A 16,599-nucleotide genomic window follows, 5' to 3' on the forward strand; every position below is an offset into this window, starting at 1 on the left:
GTTCCCCCTCTCGCTGTGTCTCTCTCTGTCAAATCAATAATTAAAATCTTAAAAAAAAAGGATAGCAAAAATCCATAATGACAGTTTTGAAGATTATTTTTCTATCCCCCCCCCCCATTTTTTTTGAGCAGGATGGGGAGGCAGAGGGAGACGGAGGTGATCTTGGGGCACCTGGGTGGCTCAGTGGGTAAAGCCTCTGCCTTCGGCTCAGGTCATGATCCCAGGGTCCTGGGATTGAGCCCCGCATCAGACTCTCTGCTTGTTGGGGGGCCTGCTTCCGCCCTCTCTCTCTGCCTGCCTCTCTGCCTACTTGTGATCTCTGTCAAATAAATAAATAAAATCTTAAAAAAAAAAAAAAAAGGAGACGATCTTGAGCAAATCCATGCTGAGTATGGAGCCTGACAGTGGGCTCGATCTCAGGACCCTGAGCCAAAATCAAGAGTTGGCTGCCTAAATGACTGAACCGATCAAGTGCCCCTTGAGGATTATTTTTCATGAAAGTCAAGTCCGGGGTAGATATACGTGGTTCTAACAAGCAAGTCTGCTCATCCCTAGCCTTTCTCAATAGCCACTGAAAACCAGATTTCAATTAGGAAATGTCTTAACTACCGTGCCCTATTTTGAACCCTGGGTCCTTCCTGTGAGGCTGGGAACTTCCCTTTCCCCTTGACTTTGCTCCCTTCTCTCCACATATCACTACTGGCAGAGCAAATGTGACTCAGAAACCGGTTCCTCGGGCTTGTAACTTCAGATGATGCACACTTAGGTCATTGCGCTGTAAACCAATGCCCGTGTTGCGTTGGGCTGGGCTCTCTAGTAGGTGTGTTGCTGCCTGTGTTATTGGAAGAGCATTCCACAAGTGTGGGAAGAAAGGACGTGCCACCAGCCTCAGCTTCTAGGGACTTTTCTCTTGGCAGGGAAGGATTTTATGTTAATCAGAAATACTTTCAGAAGATTCCAGAAGCGGTAAGGGCGACGCCAATCTGCGAAGGGCAGGCATGGGGATCCTATACTCTGAGGTATGTGACCTTTCTGGAAGTGAGATTCCAAAGGTGTTGAAAACTGCTCTTGCCTTTCAAATGTAATTTCCTGCTCCTGTAAAAATGTGTCCTTTTCTTGATTAGCTTTCTGTGAGTGTTAAGCCAAAACAAAGAGCTGTGTATTCATCTTTTTGATATATTTAAAATTTTAAAGCCAATTATTTTCCAATTCTAAAACTCTACCCACGTCCAAGGTGAGAGCAATACGCTATCTATGTCACTATGTCTAGATGTTTGTGGGGGTAATTTGGATCTTGCAGGAACTTCTGAAAATGGCGTTAATGGAGTCGTGTTTTCTGATGTCAAACTTCCAGAGGAAAAATGAAAATTGTATCCAACTGGATTTTCTAAACATACAAAAATAGACCGGCTCCTTTATGGAACCACACGGACAGAGCGACACCTTTCAACTTGGCATTTGAAAGAAATTCAGTAGTGGCAATTATAAATAGAGCTTATCCCTGTATAAAAGAGGATAAATGCAGAATATATTTGTGATACTTTGAGTTTTTTCTTTTCCCATCTGATCAATCCAAAAAATGTTTTCCGCTGTATTGAAAGTAACCTATTAGAATCAAATAAATTTGTAATAATGTGTCAAAGGAGTACAAGTAATGTATACACAAGAGTGTAAGGGGTAATGATGTTATTATGCACAATTTACTCCCTTTCCTCTCTAACACAATTAACCGGTTATTCTGCATTTCATTACAAATGCTCAACGCAACCTCCTTGGGCGGTTCTCCTCCTCGTATTAAAGACAGTTTCTCTGCATTTGCAATTGTTTCTAATACCTGTCTGGTGCAGGTGCGTGTCTGTGCATGTCTTTCTATAGACAGTATACTTGTTGATTAGTTTAAAATTCCAGGCCTGTCTTGCTCAGTGATTCTAGTTTGGTGAAGAGATCATATATATGAATCCGACAATTATTACCCCAGTGTTTCTCAAATTTTAGATTGCTGGAGTTTGAGGAAACTAAGGGACAGGAACTTGCTTAATGCAATGTCAAGAGCTCCCAGCCCAGACAGTCCATTTCATGCACTCAGTCTGTAGTAGGGTCGGGAAACAGCTTTTGGGGGAGCATCCCAGGTGACTCTCCCATAGGTGATCGGTTTACCACCCATGGGAGAGAAGCATTGCTGTGAGGCTTGGGCTTTTCAAATTTTAATGTGAGTAAAGATCACCTAGATCTTTTCAACTGCAGATTTTTGTTCTGTAGATCTGGGTGGGGCCGAAGATTATGCATCTCCACTCCTCAAAGCTTATGTTGTTGGTCCCCCGACCACACTTGGTGGACCTCACTTGGAGTAGCCAGGTTCGATCTAGGTCCTGAGAATAATTATGTTAAAAAAAAAAATGTCTCTGCACAGTACAATTGTTTGTTAATGGGGTGTTGATTTGGCAAGTAGTTGAGTGAGTCAAGGCAAGGTAAGATATGTTGAATTGTTTTTTTTTTTTTTAAGATTTTATTTATTTGACAGAGAGAGACATAGCAAGAAAGGGAGCACAAGCAGGGGGCGTGGGAGAGGGAGAAGCAGGCTTCCCACTGAGTGACACTGGGTGGGTGGGGGGGCGAGGGGGCTTGATCCCAGGACCCTGGGATCATGACTTGAGCTGAAGGCAGACACCTAACAACTGAGCCACCCAGGCCCCCCTGTTGAATTGTTTTTAAGTATTGCTGGGGAAAAGAAAATTTTCCTCTACTCTTCAACATTTCTTCTGACTTGTCTAAGAACTAAATTGACCTTAGACAGATTAACAGAAGAAAATCAAATTTAATTTTGTATATATGGGAACCCTACCAACCCGAGAGTTCAAGGACAGAAAGGTAAAATGAGGTACATATGCCATCCTGAACTAAGGCATGCAGTAGGACCCAGGATTCAATGGAGAGAAGACCATTCACAGGTGAAAAGGAGAACAGATGTTTAACCATGAGATGTGTGCTCTGCTCTACTAATGGTCCCTCAGATAAAATTTATTTCTGGAAAAAACTCATTCTGGGAGAGACCCCTAATTTAATTTCTTCTTAGTAGTTCAGGGAAGGGCAAAATTTTCTTTTGAGCCTGCTGGATCTTGATTGCCTCTAGTTCAGAAGAGTTCACATGCTAAAGTGGGGAGACTTACCCTGAACCCCTTCAGTATCTATGAGACTATCCCCAGAAGTGGAATCAGTGTTTCACTTTCCAAATATATGGAGGACAAAGCGACTTGGAATTTACTGTATTTAAAGACAGATCCAACAAGCACACACACACAAACCCACATGTATGCACACACCCCTAAAAATCCCTAACATACCTAGAAGCTCACAGATAATTATTCAAAGCTCACAATTAATATTGAACCAAAGGTAACCTAAGGTAATGTTGAATTAGATGTTTTGGCCATGTCAACCCATATCACAAATGGACGTGGATTCTAGAACCTTCCATCTGATTGTGCACACTTGTTCACTAACTCCAACATCAGTGATGTGAAACACATGATCTCTGGGAAGTCCACTGTTTCCAGAAAGAAGGCAGTTGACTATCATTTTGGCAAACAGTTTCTCAACTTGCAGAATTCCCCCTTGATATCAACTTCTTTTTTTTTCTTAAGATAAAAGTAGCCACCACCGAGGATTGTAAAGTCATTAGTAGGACTAGCTCTAGTGGCAGGTTTGTATTGGGAGTAAGTGTTAAATCTTCTCCAGTATCAGCTGGGTCCAGGATGCTGTTTGCAGAGTGGATGTATCTGTTCTGACGTCTCGTTCCGTCTCATTCCTCCCCCATGGTTGATATTGGAGACCCTCAGCCAGTATGAGCGTGCTCTCGCTGGGCTCTGCTGCGGGGACTGTGGCGTGTTTGCTGGCTTTAGATAGAGGGATGGGGCCCAGGGCAGTGGGTTCTAGAGCTGTGCTGATTCTGCCCAAGGTTTTAAAGATACTCAGTATCCCCAGATGTCACCTAGACTAACACTGCGTGTTACTCCATGCCCAGGACTGGAACAAGCTGGCCTGAGCAATGGATGTAAGCACTGAGGAGAAGTGGGTCCTTTTATTTTTTTTTTTAATATTTTACTTATTTATTTGACACAGAGAGAGATCACAAGTAGGCAGAGAGAAAGGGGAAAGCAGGTTCTGTGCTGAGCAGAGAGCCTGATGTGGGGCTCAATCCCAGGACCTTGAGGTCATGACCTGAGCTGAAGGCAGAGCCTTAACCCACTGAGCCACCAAGGCACCCTGGGTCATTTTAGCTCAGAAGAAAACTTAGCTTGCTTTCTGTAAGGGGCAACTGTAGTCGTGTGTGGGGGTTACCTCTGAAAGGGAAAAAAAAAAAGGTTAGCCTTACTGTCTGGTGTCTTGAGGCAGAAGGTCTGGGGTGGCCCTTCTGTGAGACTCTCCCATCTCTGATTTCAAAGAAGTTGCGACACTCTGGAGTAATCCCTCAAATACATAAACGTAACCGACCCATCTGTGATGTATGTTCCAGTCTCTCTTCTGCCCTCGGCCAACAGCTCTGCATTGCCTGAGTGTAAAGAATGGGAACCACTAAATTAAGAACAGGGCAAGAGCACCCCAGGCCTGCCCTTTCCTTGGTCCTAGACTGCCTCAAAGTACCTTTTAAAAACAATTTTAGGGGCACCTGGGTGGCTCCGTGGGTTAAGCCACTGCCTTCGGCTCAGGTCATAATCTCAGGGACCTGGGATCGAGCTTTCTTTCCCCCTTTCTCTGCCTAATTGTGATCTCTCTGTCAAATAAATAAATAAAATCTTAAAAAAAAAAGACAATTTTAATTCCAGTAGAGTTAACATACGGTGTTATATTAGCTTCAGGTGTGCAGCATAGCAGTTCAACAATTGTCCACATTGTTCAGTGCTCATCCTGATAACTGTGCTAGTCATCGGGCATCTGTTAAAAAAAAATAAAGACTTTTAGTAGAGTTCAACTCCCCAGTTTGAGTGTGGGAAGCTATTCTACATTGGGGAGGTAAGCTTGTCATTTTTTTCCCTAGAGGGGAGGAAAAATTCTTTGTCCCTCTACTCATTTTGGGTTGATTGGCTGGAGCCCTGCAAATCTGACTGACAACTGAAATCATAACAAAAGAAAAAGAAACAGAAGTTTATTGGTGTGGGCCTCATGCATATCCGTAGGAGCACCCCACGGTGAGAAACTCCCAGTTACTCTGACAGCATCTCAACCAAGGGACCATACATTTCTAGAGAAGCGATCAGACCCAGGAGAGACTCAGACTTTGAGTTTGTAGGGTAGCAGACCGTGGAGGACAAATATACAGTGGAGCTAATGGAAGACCGGGGCTGCTTAGTCCATTATTATGCCGAGTCCTTTGGTGACTTCTCTGGGCTGACAAGGGGGACTTTTGTCCTTCCTGGCAGAGAGCGGAGGGGAAGCCCCTTCATAAATTTATGTCAGGCTTTTAGCTGAATAGGAGGAAGGCAGAGCTTTCCTTATAGCTGCTTCCTCTCAGTCGACTTCATCGTAAAATAATCATGCCAGAGGTATATTTTGGGATACACACACACAGAGAGAGAGAGAGAGAGAGAGAGAGAGGAATAATTGACATAACATATTAGTTTCAAATGCTTCAATAGTTTCAAATACACAATGACTCTGTATCTGTCTGTGATCATCACGGTAGGTTCCGTTAATATCCATCGCCACAGAAAGTTGCACATTTTTTTTCTTGTGATGAGAATTTTCAAGATCCACTCCCTTACCTACTTCCAAATACACGATACAGAATTAACTACAGTCACCACGCTGTACGGGACATCCTGATGATTTATTCATTTTATAACTGGAAATTTGTACCTTTTTACTCTTTTCACCAATTTAGCACATTTCACCTTCCCCACCCACCCCACCCCAGGCAACTGCCGATCTATTATCGTGCACTGGATTTTTTTGTTTTGGTTTTTATTTTGCTGCTGTTGACGTTGCTTACATTCCACATATGAATGAGGTCATATGGTATTTGCTTTTCTGTATTGCACTTACTTTGTTTAGCCGAATGCCCTGGAGGTCCATCCATGTTGCAAATAACAAGGTTTCATTCCTTTTTATGGCTGAGTAATATTCCCTGTCATGTATATGCCACACCTTTGTCCCTTCATCCATCCGTGGACACTGGGGATGTTCCTGAAGTATTTTTAAGAAAGAAGGAGAGCATAAGGAAGCATTCCCAGGTTGTGCTAACATCTGCAACAGAGGATAGGCTTAGAGCTCAGTGAGAGAACCTGGATTAGAAGGATCTATCCGTGCTCGGGAGGCTGGGCGCTGAAACAGGGCTGACTCACATAAGCCCTTATCAAACGTATTTGTTCACATTCTTTACAACCACAGCAAACATTTAATTAGGGCTTGTTACATATGTGGTCATGTTCTAAGCACTTCATGTGCATTAATGATTTAACACTCAGAGCAACTATATAAGAGAATCACTATTATTATCTTTATTTTACAAATGAAAAAATTGAGGCAAAGAGAGTTTAAGCAACTTGACCAGAGTAATGCAGCTAAACGTACTTCCTGGCTGGAGATCGGGGTCTGTGAGAGGAGACCTGTGTTTATCTACTCAAGGGAATTATGCTTACCCCACTGATGAACACGCAAAGCTCTGTGTCTGCTTGCTTTCTCGAGAGGGACACCATACTCCATGAATGTGTTGGTCTTAACTGCCCTGCTCTCTGCCAGTATGCTTCCCCACTACGATACACTGTTGCCTGTTTCTCGGAGGAAAAAGAATAGGGAACCCTGAATCCAGGTTCCAGAGAGCTGCCTTTTACCCCTATCCAGCAGACAAGCACTGCCCTGCGCAGTACTACAAAAATTAGAAAGAAGGAAGATGTGTAGGAACTCAACTCAAAGAGGTCAGGAATTCATGCTTTAGAGAACTGTAGAACATTCTGTAGACTCTTGTCCCTGTCAGCTGGGGAAAAGGCCCCAAAAGAAATGGAAATCATATCAGAATGATGTATCTCTTTAAACCTGGAAAAGTCTAATGGTAAGGAGATCTGTGAGCAGAAGGACTCACAGACACATATCCACCACCACCACCACCATTAACATTAATCTTTTGGGCATGGGCTTGCTTGTCAGCAAGGCAGATGTTACTATAGAAAAAGGCACATGGCAAATAGGAGAAAGATTGTATTGACATATAATGTCCACAGAGCAGTGGAGGTTAAACAGGGCTTTTGCGGAGAGCTGGTAGAGTCGAGGGGAAGAACTCAGAGAGACAGGAAGAGAGTTGTGGGCGATGGGAAGGCCGTTGGACCAAAAGTCAAGAAAACATAGAATTTATACTGACCAAGCTGGGAACCCTGTGAGACTTTATATCTATAAAACGAGAGCAGGGTGAGATCTGGTTTAGCGTCGAGTCATTCCGTGATACGAGAAACAGAAAGGCAGAGATGATGGAAACAAGATGCCTTCTTCACGATCTTACCAGCTCTCTCTACTTTGTGTGTTGAACCCCTAGTACTGGCACCGTGTATTCAAAAAAGAAAAAAAAAAGCACTACTCTAATTGGTTTCTTAATTCTTTCCTTATAGAAATATTTTTACAAACGATAATGTACCAAGTCACATTTTTAAGAGGAAATGATTACTTGAATGTAGGAACAGGAACGGGGACCAAAAATCTGTAAATATTTCTTCCTTTGATCACTCATCCATTTATCGAATCCACAATATTTGCTGATCACACATTCCAGGCTCACGCTGCTCCTGGTAGATAGTGATAAGTAAATAGAAGTGGCCCCTGACCTCTTGGAGTTACCAGCTTCAAAAATGAATATACGCGGGGCGCCTGGGTGACTCAGTGGGTTAAAGCCTCTGCCTTCGGCTCAGGTCATGATCTCAGGGTCCTGGGATTGAACCCCGCATCAGGCTCTCTGCTTGGCAGGGAGCCTGCTTCCTCCTCCCTCTCTCTCTGCCTACTTGTGATCTCTGTCTGTCAAATATGTAAATAAAATCTTAAAAAAAAATGAATATACGCATGAAAAAAATAAGTATAAATAATTTAAAGTGGCATTGAGGAAGCATCAGGCTGATGAGAGGATATACGGGGGGAGAGGGTGGGGTTGCACGTATGATCTTTGACCCGAGGCTCCTCTTAGATAGTGACACTGGAGCTGAGCACTGAGGAATGAGCACCAGGCTCAGGAGCTTGGGGCGAGTCCCAGACAGGGGACAGATATGTGGGGAACTGGAAGCATGGACGGTTGAGCCCATCGGAATGATGGACGGAGGGTATACAAAGGTGTGCTGGTGACAGCGGCTCGTCCAGGTGTGGGCAACAAGGCTCACTGTCTGTACGGAATTTAGAGACTCACAGGTCCGACTAGAAGTTGTTTTGCTTCTTGGCATCACCCGTGCTCCAATCATTCTAGCTTGGTCCTCTTCTCCCTCGGGCAGTCATTGTTTGACAGAAGGTCCGAGTGTTCAAAAGGCTGCGAGGCTGAGGTTCCTGCTTCCTCCAGGCTCTGCACTCACCTGTTTGGTGGTCTGAGGCAGTAGGGACATATCTGGGCTTCTGATTGGCTCCATCCTGGCAACTAGGACGCGCCCTTTCTCCTCCTTGTGCGGGAGGGGCTGTCTTGCTCTCTCCCGGTCGTCATCACTGACCTCAGAGCTTCTAGGGTCTGAAGTCAGCAGGGAAGCTCCTCTGGCCTCCCGGCAGTGAAGACAACATATTCCCAAGCGGACCTTGTAGGAGAAAGAATACGAAACAGATAACTGTGCCTTGCCTCTGTGTCTCCTCATTGCTACCATTCCTCACAATCCAAGCACTTCTGGGACCTTCCTTCATGTTCCCTAAAGGCTCCATGGGGCTAAGAAAACCTTCTAAAAAAAAAAAAATTCCTGTGCCTTTTAATTGACCCAGAAGAAAGAACTTACCAAGAAATTTCCAAATCCCAATGTGTGACAAAATGAGTCACCAGAAAGAACAGCCTGTGATTAATTGTACCCTGAGTTCTGCCCCAGCTGGCGCTGAGTAACCCGAATCCACGCTTGAACTCTGTTTTCCTACTGTTGAGTCTGTGTGCGGGCGCGCATGCGCACACCGTATTCCCAGATGGTAAATACATTTCATGGGGTGCAGACTGACCCATTTTATTCTCCTCCCTGATCCCCGACAACGGCGGCTGGCACCCAGGGGAGGTCTGACTTTGTTTCCAAACTAAAGAAGGACAGAGTGAGCAGGAACAATAATTTCCATAAACTGAGCCCCATCTCTGTGCCCGGTATTATTCTAAGGGCTCTTTGTCTTGTCTTGTCTTGTCTTTTTCTCTTTCTTTCTTTCTTTCTTTCTTTCTTTTAACTCTCTAATTAAAATCGGTCTGAGGATATTCAGTATTTGCCTACCGTGTGTCGGTGCTGTGTAAGTACTGGGGATAGGACTCGGATGGGTTCCAGTGATGACTGCAAAGAGGTAGCCTCTGTCCGCAGGGCGCTGACAGCCTGAACTCGGACTCCCGACCGCCTCCCCTCCCGGTGCCTGCGCCCCACGATCATAAACCACTAAGAAAAGACTGACAGTTACCGGGTTGCGACGAACCAACGCCGACCCTGTCAGGAAAGATGGATAAAGTAAAAATAAAGTGAGGGTACAAAGGACGGGTCAGCAGGCAGCCAGGAGGGCAGAGAAGGGGAAAATGGGTTTGCACCGAGGGAACAGGGAGGGTAGAGGCCCAGGTGGAAGGAACCGAACGTGAGATATTGAAAACAGAAGAGAGGTTCAGGGGCACCTGGGTGGCTCAGTGGGTTAAAGGCTCTCTGCTGGGCAGGGAGCCTGCTCCCCCTCTCCCTCCGCCTGCCTCTCAGCCTACTTGTGATCTCTGTCTGTGAAATGAATAAATAAAATCTTGAAGAATGAGAAGGGGAAGGGGAAGTCCAGAAGGAGGGACAAAGTGGGCAAGGGGAGGTAGGCTTCTGTCTTGCTGGTGAGCCCCCATCGTGCTTTGCAAAGCTCCTTCTAACATTCTGGAGATAAAAAGCCTCAAATGCAGTTAATTAATTTGTTGTTTATGTATTATTTGTCTAAAATAGGTCTTTGTTCCTGTGCTGGGTTCCTTGAGCACAGGGGGTCAGATGTCTTCATCTCATCTCCCAGGGCTTCCCTCAAACCCCCCTCCCTCAACATGCCTATTTTGTCTTAAGTGAAGTCCTGCCTTTCTGACAGGCCTCCTCTACCCAGCCGCCCACCAGACAGTTTCGTCCCTGACCTGAATCTCCAGTATTGCTTCCATGTTTTCCCTCCTTCAGTAAACACATCTGACTGCCAAGCAATCTGGGAAATCCCAAGAGCTCCTCATGGACTTAGGCTGAGTTTTAAGCCTAGGCAAAGGGAGACCAAAGAGCTCACCTACAAAGTAATATATTACAATTTGGAAACACGCAACGTTTAAGTGACTGCGTGAGGATTTCTCTCCTATTGGGGGGGGGTGGTCTCATTACACCCCTATTGCAAAATCTGCTTCTGTGTTTCCCCTCTCAGCCCATCTGCCAGGCGGCCTACCAGAACGACTTGGGTCAAGTGTGGCGATGGGTGAGAGAAGACAGCGCTTGCGTCAATGTGCGAGATAACTTCAATGGAGACACTCCCCTGATCTGTGCCTGTAGGCGAGGACACCTGAGAATTGTTTCCTTCCTTTTAAAAAGAAATGCGGATGTGAACCTCAAAAACCGGGTGAGGCCATTACACATGAGTAGAGTCAATGACCATGGTAATCCTTTCTCCCCATAGCAATGGAAGTAGTGAATACCATTCTCTCGTTGCTTGTAGCTCCTGATACCAAAAAAAATTTTTTTTGCCTTACTTTAGAGGGACAGATACATACTATTCTATTAGGCTAAAAAGCCAAATAAATCACAGTTCATTCAGCAGGTTCAGTATGTCCTTGTATTTCTGAAAAGGTAATGGTTCACTCATTTGACTAGTGAGAGCTTCTTCCTTTATTTTCCTCCTCCTCCTCCCGCTGTTCCATGCCTTCTGGCTTCCCCCTCCTGCTCTTCTTCCTCAACCATCACAGAAGTAATGGGAAAGACTTCCTGGAAAAAATTATTGACCCGGTTGTGTTATGTCTTTAGGTTTTTACCTACTGGGTCAATGTTCTCCAGAAGATCCTACAGTTTGCTCTTGGACTGAAGGATGCCAGTGAGACATTTGTCCAGGACAAACAAGCTCGTGAACCAGAGGCTCCGTGAAGCTACCCAGAAAGGCATAAAGATTGTACTTAAGATGTAGGGTTAGCTGATGGAAACTTCAGAATCAAGGAAGAGCAGAACACGTGTGTATTGGCCCCGAGCATCCTTTCAGAACACCTTCGAACATTCCGTGTGTGCATCATAGCAACAAGCAACATTTAAAGCACATTATTTGTAATAATTATGAGTGCCCTGTTCCCACTCACATACATTCAGTGAGGAAAAGCAGCCTGTAGGGCCCCCTTGACCCCTTCCAAGTCAGGTTCCCCGCTCATCTAGAGCAAAAATATATTATCAGAATGGATCGCTCCTAGACCTTATTGTTTGTACTGTTTTTTTTTTTTTTTTTTTTTTGGTTGGGTTTAAAAGCAAGTCAGGCCTGCACTGGATCTCACAGATAAGCAGCTTAGTGGAGACTATGACATGCTCTCCCCAGCTCGCAGCTGAGGACCCAGCCGTGTGTGCTTTGCGGCGAGTGGTAAAGACAGACATCTGCGGATTCACGACCTCTGTTGGGAGACGTGCTTATTCGGAAGCTGTGGGCAGAAGATGCTGGTCGACACAGGGGTGGGGCCCGGAAGGGACAGAACCTGAGCCAGCCCTACTGGATCCTCTGGTATCATGAACATCTTAGAAAGGACTTGAGGGATACTTTAGAAAATGAGAGATCTTATTACAAGAAGGGTTTGGCTCCCATTTTCTATTTTTAAAATATTTTTAGTCATTTTTAAATGCTTAATCTTCCCAATTTTCCCCCAATGCTAATCTTGGTACGTTAATAATTTAAAGTGCCTTCTCATTTCTTAAATCTATGTTTAGGACTTATTTTCAGAAGTACTAAATAAACAAAGGCCTTAAAATAGAACACACAGTTCTGCTGGTGATTTCATATGCACAGGCCTAATAACATCAATTCTATGGAAACAAATTATATATATACATATATATATATATATATACATATATATATATATATATATATATATTTCCTGTCAAATTGACCAGGATTAAAAAAGGAAACCAAATGTTGATCAGGAAGGAAGTTTAAATCATTATGATTTTACCAGAGCACAGTTTAGCAATACAATTTGAAAAGCATTCATATCAACAATTATACTTTTGGAAACTTTTGCTAAGGACCAATTTGGAAATGTTGACAAAGCTTTATGAATGAGGATGTCGACAAGTAGTGTAATTTATAAAAATGAAAAGTTAAAATCTCGAGATGTCCCACAGATAGGGTTTGATTAAATAAATTAGAATAGCTCCAAGGAGGTGTCCCCATATAATGCATTTTAAAAGACTGGAAGACAATATAGCCAAAATGTCAACACTTATTTCTGGACTATTTGATAATGGGTGATTTTAAATTCTGTAATTATATCCTTGTCTAGTTTACAAAATTTTTACAAAGAACATATATATTAAAAAAACAAAAATTTTTCTTACGTAAGAACAGCACCTCCCCCCAAGTGGAAACTAACATCTCTTTTCTCTTTGGCTTTCTCTCTCTTCGCATTGATTTGGTTGGTGTTCCAGTCACCATGGACTGTTTTGCATTACATTTATTGGGCTTGTTTCTGTCTACCTTTGTTTGATTATGAGGCCTGGAAGCTTTACATCCCCCACAACGTCTAGAAGCTTAAGTCTGTTGCCTGATAAATATTCACATATTTGAAGAATTAAATTGACTTAATTCCATTCTTCCAGCACTGCATGTATGCATGTAGGAACAGGAAAATATATGCCACATGGTTAAGATTTTCCCATAAACAAACCACAAAATGAGTAATCATATACCATAGATGAGTCAGGGATAATGATAGCTTTTCACACTGAATTCAGTCCTATGTTTATATCTCAATGTATTTTTCCCCCATAAAACTAACATGCATGTGAGAATCCATCTTTAAAAAAAAAAAATTTATTCATAGATTTTTTTGAGAGAGAGAGCACGTGTGAGTGGGGGAAGAAGCAGAGGGGAGAGAGCGAGAGAGAATCTCAAGCTGACTTCCCACAGAGCCCACGTGGGGACTCCATCCCCCAACCCTGAGATCATGACATGAGCCAAAACCAAGAGTCGTTGCTTAACTGACTGAGCCAGCTAGGCGCCTGCCCTGAGAATCTGTAGACTATACTGTTTTTGACATTCTCATCAATGGGGACATGGCCTTATTAATCAGACACTCTCCACAGAAAGAGTTGCCATGGGTACCCACCATAAAAATAAAAAGCGTAAACTAACCTTTTTTTTTTTTTTAATAATGTAGTCTTTTTTTTTTTTAAGATTTTATTCACAAGTAGGCAGAGAAGCAGGCAGAGAGAGGGGGAAGCAGGCTCCCCATTGAGCAGAGAGCCTGATGTGGGGCTTGATCTCAAGACCCTGAGATCATGACCTGAGCCGAAGGCAGAGGCTCAACCCACTGAGACACCCAGGCGCCCCCCCCCTTTTTAAAGTAAACTCTCCTGCCTAACATGGGGCTTGAACTCATGACCCTGAGATCAAAAGTTTGCATGCTCTACCAACTGAGCCAGCCAAGTGCCCCACGAATGAAACTTTTTGATACAGCAATCTGAAAATATGAAATTTGAGACAAATGTTAATAAAGATTTCTTTATTTCTCTATTTTATTTTCTTAATTTTCAGAAAGAGAGAAACTGCTTGCATTACGCTGTGAAGAAAAAATTTACCTTCTTTGATTACCTGCTTATCATCCTCTTAATGCCCGTTCTGCTTATCGGGTATTTCCTCATGGTAAGTAACACGGGTGTGCTCAAAGGGTAAATGGAGAGATCAACAGCATGACTCAGCAAGTTTTGCTGGGCCAGTACTATGTAGAGAAACAGTAACAAAATAAACTCCTGGTTGGTATTCAAAAAATGACATTTCCAATATCCATGTAATGTTGGGATTGAAGGAAAGTGAGAAGAAAGGCAGCCAACTAGGTTGATCTGTGGTAAAATCATCTGTGAGATGTTTACTTAGAAAACTAAATTAATTTTGATTAAGAATCATCTGAAGAAAGCAGAAAATCCTGAATGTATATAAAAAAAAAAAATCCCCGCTTGTGTCTTTGCACACATCTTTGAGTTTCCGATTTTTCTGGACCTGCCCTGTCTTGAGTTAAAAAACAGATCCCAAGATATTTGCAGCCAGAGGTTGACAAACACCAATCATCTTTACAGAGAATTTAAAACCAACCTTTCCCCTTGACAGAGCTGAATAATGAAAGATACACTTGGTGTAGGAACGCAAGTCATTTTATGAGTAGAAGATGAAGTGTGAGATGGTTATTTTGTTTTTTTCAAATGGAGCGACAGCTTTGCCCTGACTCATTCCCTTTTCCCCATCTGGTTCCCCGGAGTCCATGTCCATCCTTGAGAGATGACTCAGCAGATGTGTCACTTAATCCAATGAAATGACCGAGCTCCCTTCTCCCCGTAGCTAATAGACCATGGACGTTGGTTATTTTTGCTACGAGAGGCTCCAGGACGAAGTCTGCCCATTGGAAGTGTAATTACCTCCTTGGGTATTTAAATGTCACAATTTGTGAAACTCTAATTAAGTATGATAATGCTGATTTTGATGCTTGGATTTATGGAAAAAAGAAAACACAAGTCACTGAGAAACACATCATCTGCTTATATCCTAGAAAAGTTCTTAAAAAATTAATTGCATATTTAGTGCAGAGCATTGGTATATGTGCCGTTTCCGGGCAGGCGAGGGATCTGCCGTTCATTTCCAGAACGATCACAAGAGTGATGAACAAGGCTCGTTCAGAGCTTGTTGCCACACAACCCTGCTTTCGAAGACAGTCGGAGGTTTAAAATTAAGCACAAGGTGGAGTGGCGAGAGAAGACATTTTAGAGGAAGGGACCAGAAAGGACTGAGTTACTTCAGAGAAAGGCGGAGCCTGTCTAGGCTGTGTAGATGTTGTCGCGGGAGGGAATTACAAATAAAGAAGGAGAGTGGGTGGGGCTTCCTGCTAGGAGAAGGGGCTGACCTTCAGGACTTGCCCACCTGTTCCCTGAGAACTGCCCTCCCTAAAGCAATGGTATGTTGGAGGGTTGCTCAACCTGTCCTGTGGTCAGAATCTCAGGGGATGGGGCAGGAAACGTGGATTTCTGAGGAGTCTTGTTCATTTCATTCCTTTGTTCGATCATTCAGCACATGCTTACTGCGGACCTACTCTGTGCACACATGGCTGGTTGGGAGGGATGCAGTTGGGAAGCAAACAGGTGTTGTTCTTGTCCTCGTGAGAGTCAGAGAGGACTGAAGAATGGGTCATTAATGAAATAACCACAGAAACGCATGTAAACTTACTACGAAGTAGGTGATACGGGGAGGTGATCTCCCAGAGGAGAGATTCCACCAAGGGCGGTAGGTCAGAGAAAGCCTCCTGAGGAAAGAGGGGCTTGGGCTGGGATATTAAACATGGATTTACCAGGCAAAGAAGGGAGGTCTGGCATGGGGCCACTGAATTCACATTTCCAATTTCCCAGAGGCTGATGCAGCTGTCCCGGGACCACACTCTGAGAACCCAGGCTGTACCTGCCTGATATCAGAGGGGGCGGGGATGTGGGGGACTTTTTAAGAACGATGCAGAGACCCATAAAGGGGTTGGGATTAAAATAAATCTGTCGAGTAGAATAGTTTAGGCATAAGATGGAGAAAAATGTTGTCAATGAACGTCTTCCATATTTGCTCTTTGTAACAGGTGTCAAAGACCAAGCAGAATGAGGCTCTTGTCCGAATGTTGCTCAATGCCGGGGTAAATGTGAACGCCGCAGACTGTGTAAGTTCGTGGGTGCAATCGTTTAGAAAGAATATTCAAAATGGTGTGTGTATTTGTCACCTACAAACTTACTGGCTTTATTTTCCTAGACGCCTCTCCGTTTTCCCCGGCTTTCTTTACGTTTCGCTTGCTTTTTTTTCGTTTTCACTGCTAGTCAGGCAACCTTGAAGTTGTTAGGCTGTTGCCATGAAAGTCATGGGAATAACATCTTTATTGACTAGAGGACATGTTTTAAAAGAACCGTTCTACCCTTGGTGAGAAGTTATGGGAGAGGAAGGCTTTGCTAAGAAACTCCCATCCTCCGTCATGAAGACGCTGGAGTCCGAATGCCTACGTGTCAAACTAGGGTTGTCCCTTTTTGCCTGTGTGCGTTGTGGCCGGTCATAAGCTTATAGGTTTGCTCACCCGCAAAGCGAGGACGTTGACAGCACCCACCTTGCAAGGCTGACTATGTAAAGTGCTTAGCACAGCACCCACCTTGCAAGGCTGACTATGTAAAGTGCTTAGCACAGCACCCACCTTGCAAGGCTGACTATGTAAAGTGCTTAGCA

General features: G+C 43.8%; 1 protein-coding gene across 1 annotated transcript in view; it reads left to right on the forward strand.

The window, feature by feature from the left end:
* The first annotated feature begins 704 nt into the window (after positions 1 to 704).
* The window catches only part of LOC111145327 (ankyrin repeat domain 22), a 19,056-nt gene continuing 3,161 nt past the window's right edge, over positions 705 to 16,599 (forward strand). Inside the window, exons 1-4 of the mRNA XM_022500165.1 lie at positions 705 to 1,019; positions 10,543 to 10,734; positions 13,900 to 14,007; positions 15,971 to 16,048. Coding sequence (XP_022355873.1) covers positions 999 to 1,019; positions 10,543 to 10,734; positions 13,900 to 14,007; positions 15,971 to 16,048 — 399 coding nt within the window. The 5' untranslated portion in view covers positions 705 to 998. The remainder of the gene's footprint in view (positions 1,020 to 10,542; positions 10,735 to 13,899; positions 14,008 to 15,970; positions 16,049 to 16,599) is intronic.

Source organism: Enhydra lutris, unplaced genomic scaffold (assembly GCF_002288905.1).
Source record: "Enhydra lutris kenyoni isolate GAN:26980312 unplaced genomic scaffold, ASM228890v2 scaffoldscaffold12, whole genome shotgun sequence".
In the NCBI taxonomy this organism is placed as follows: Eukaryota; Metazoa; Chordata; class Mammalia; order Carnivora; family Mustelidae; genus Enhydra; species Enhydra lutris.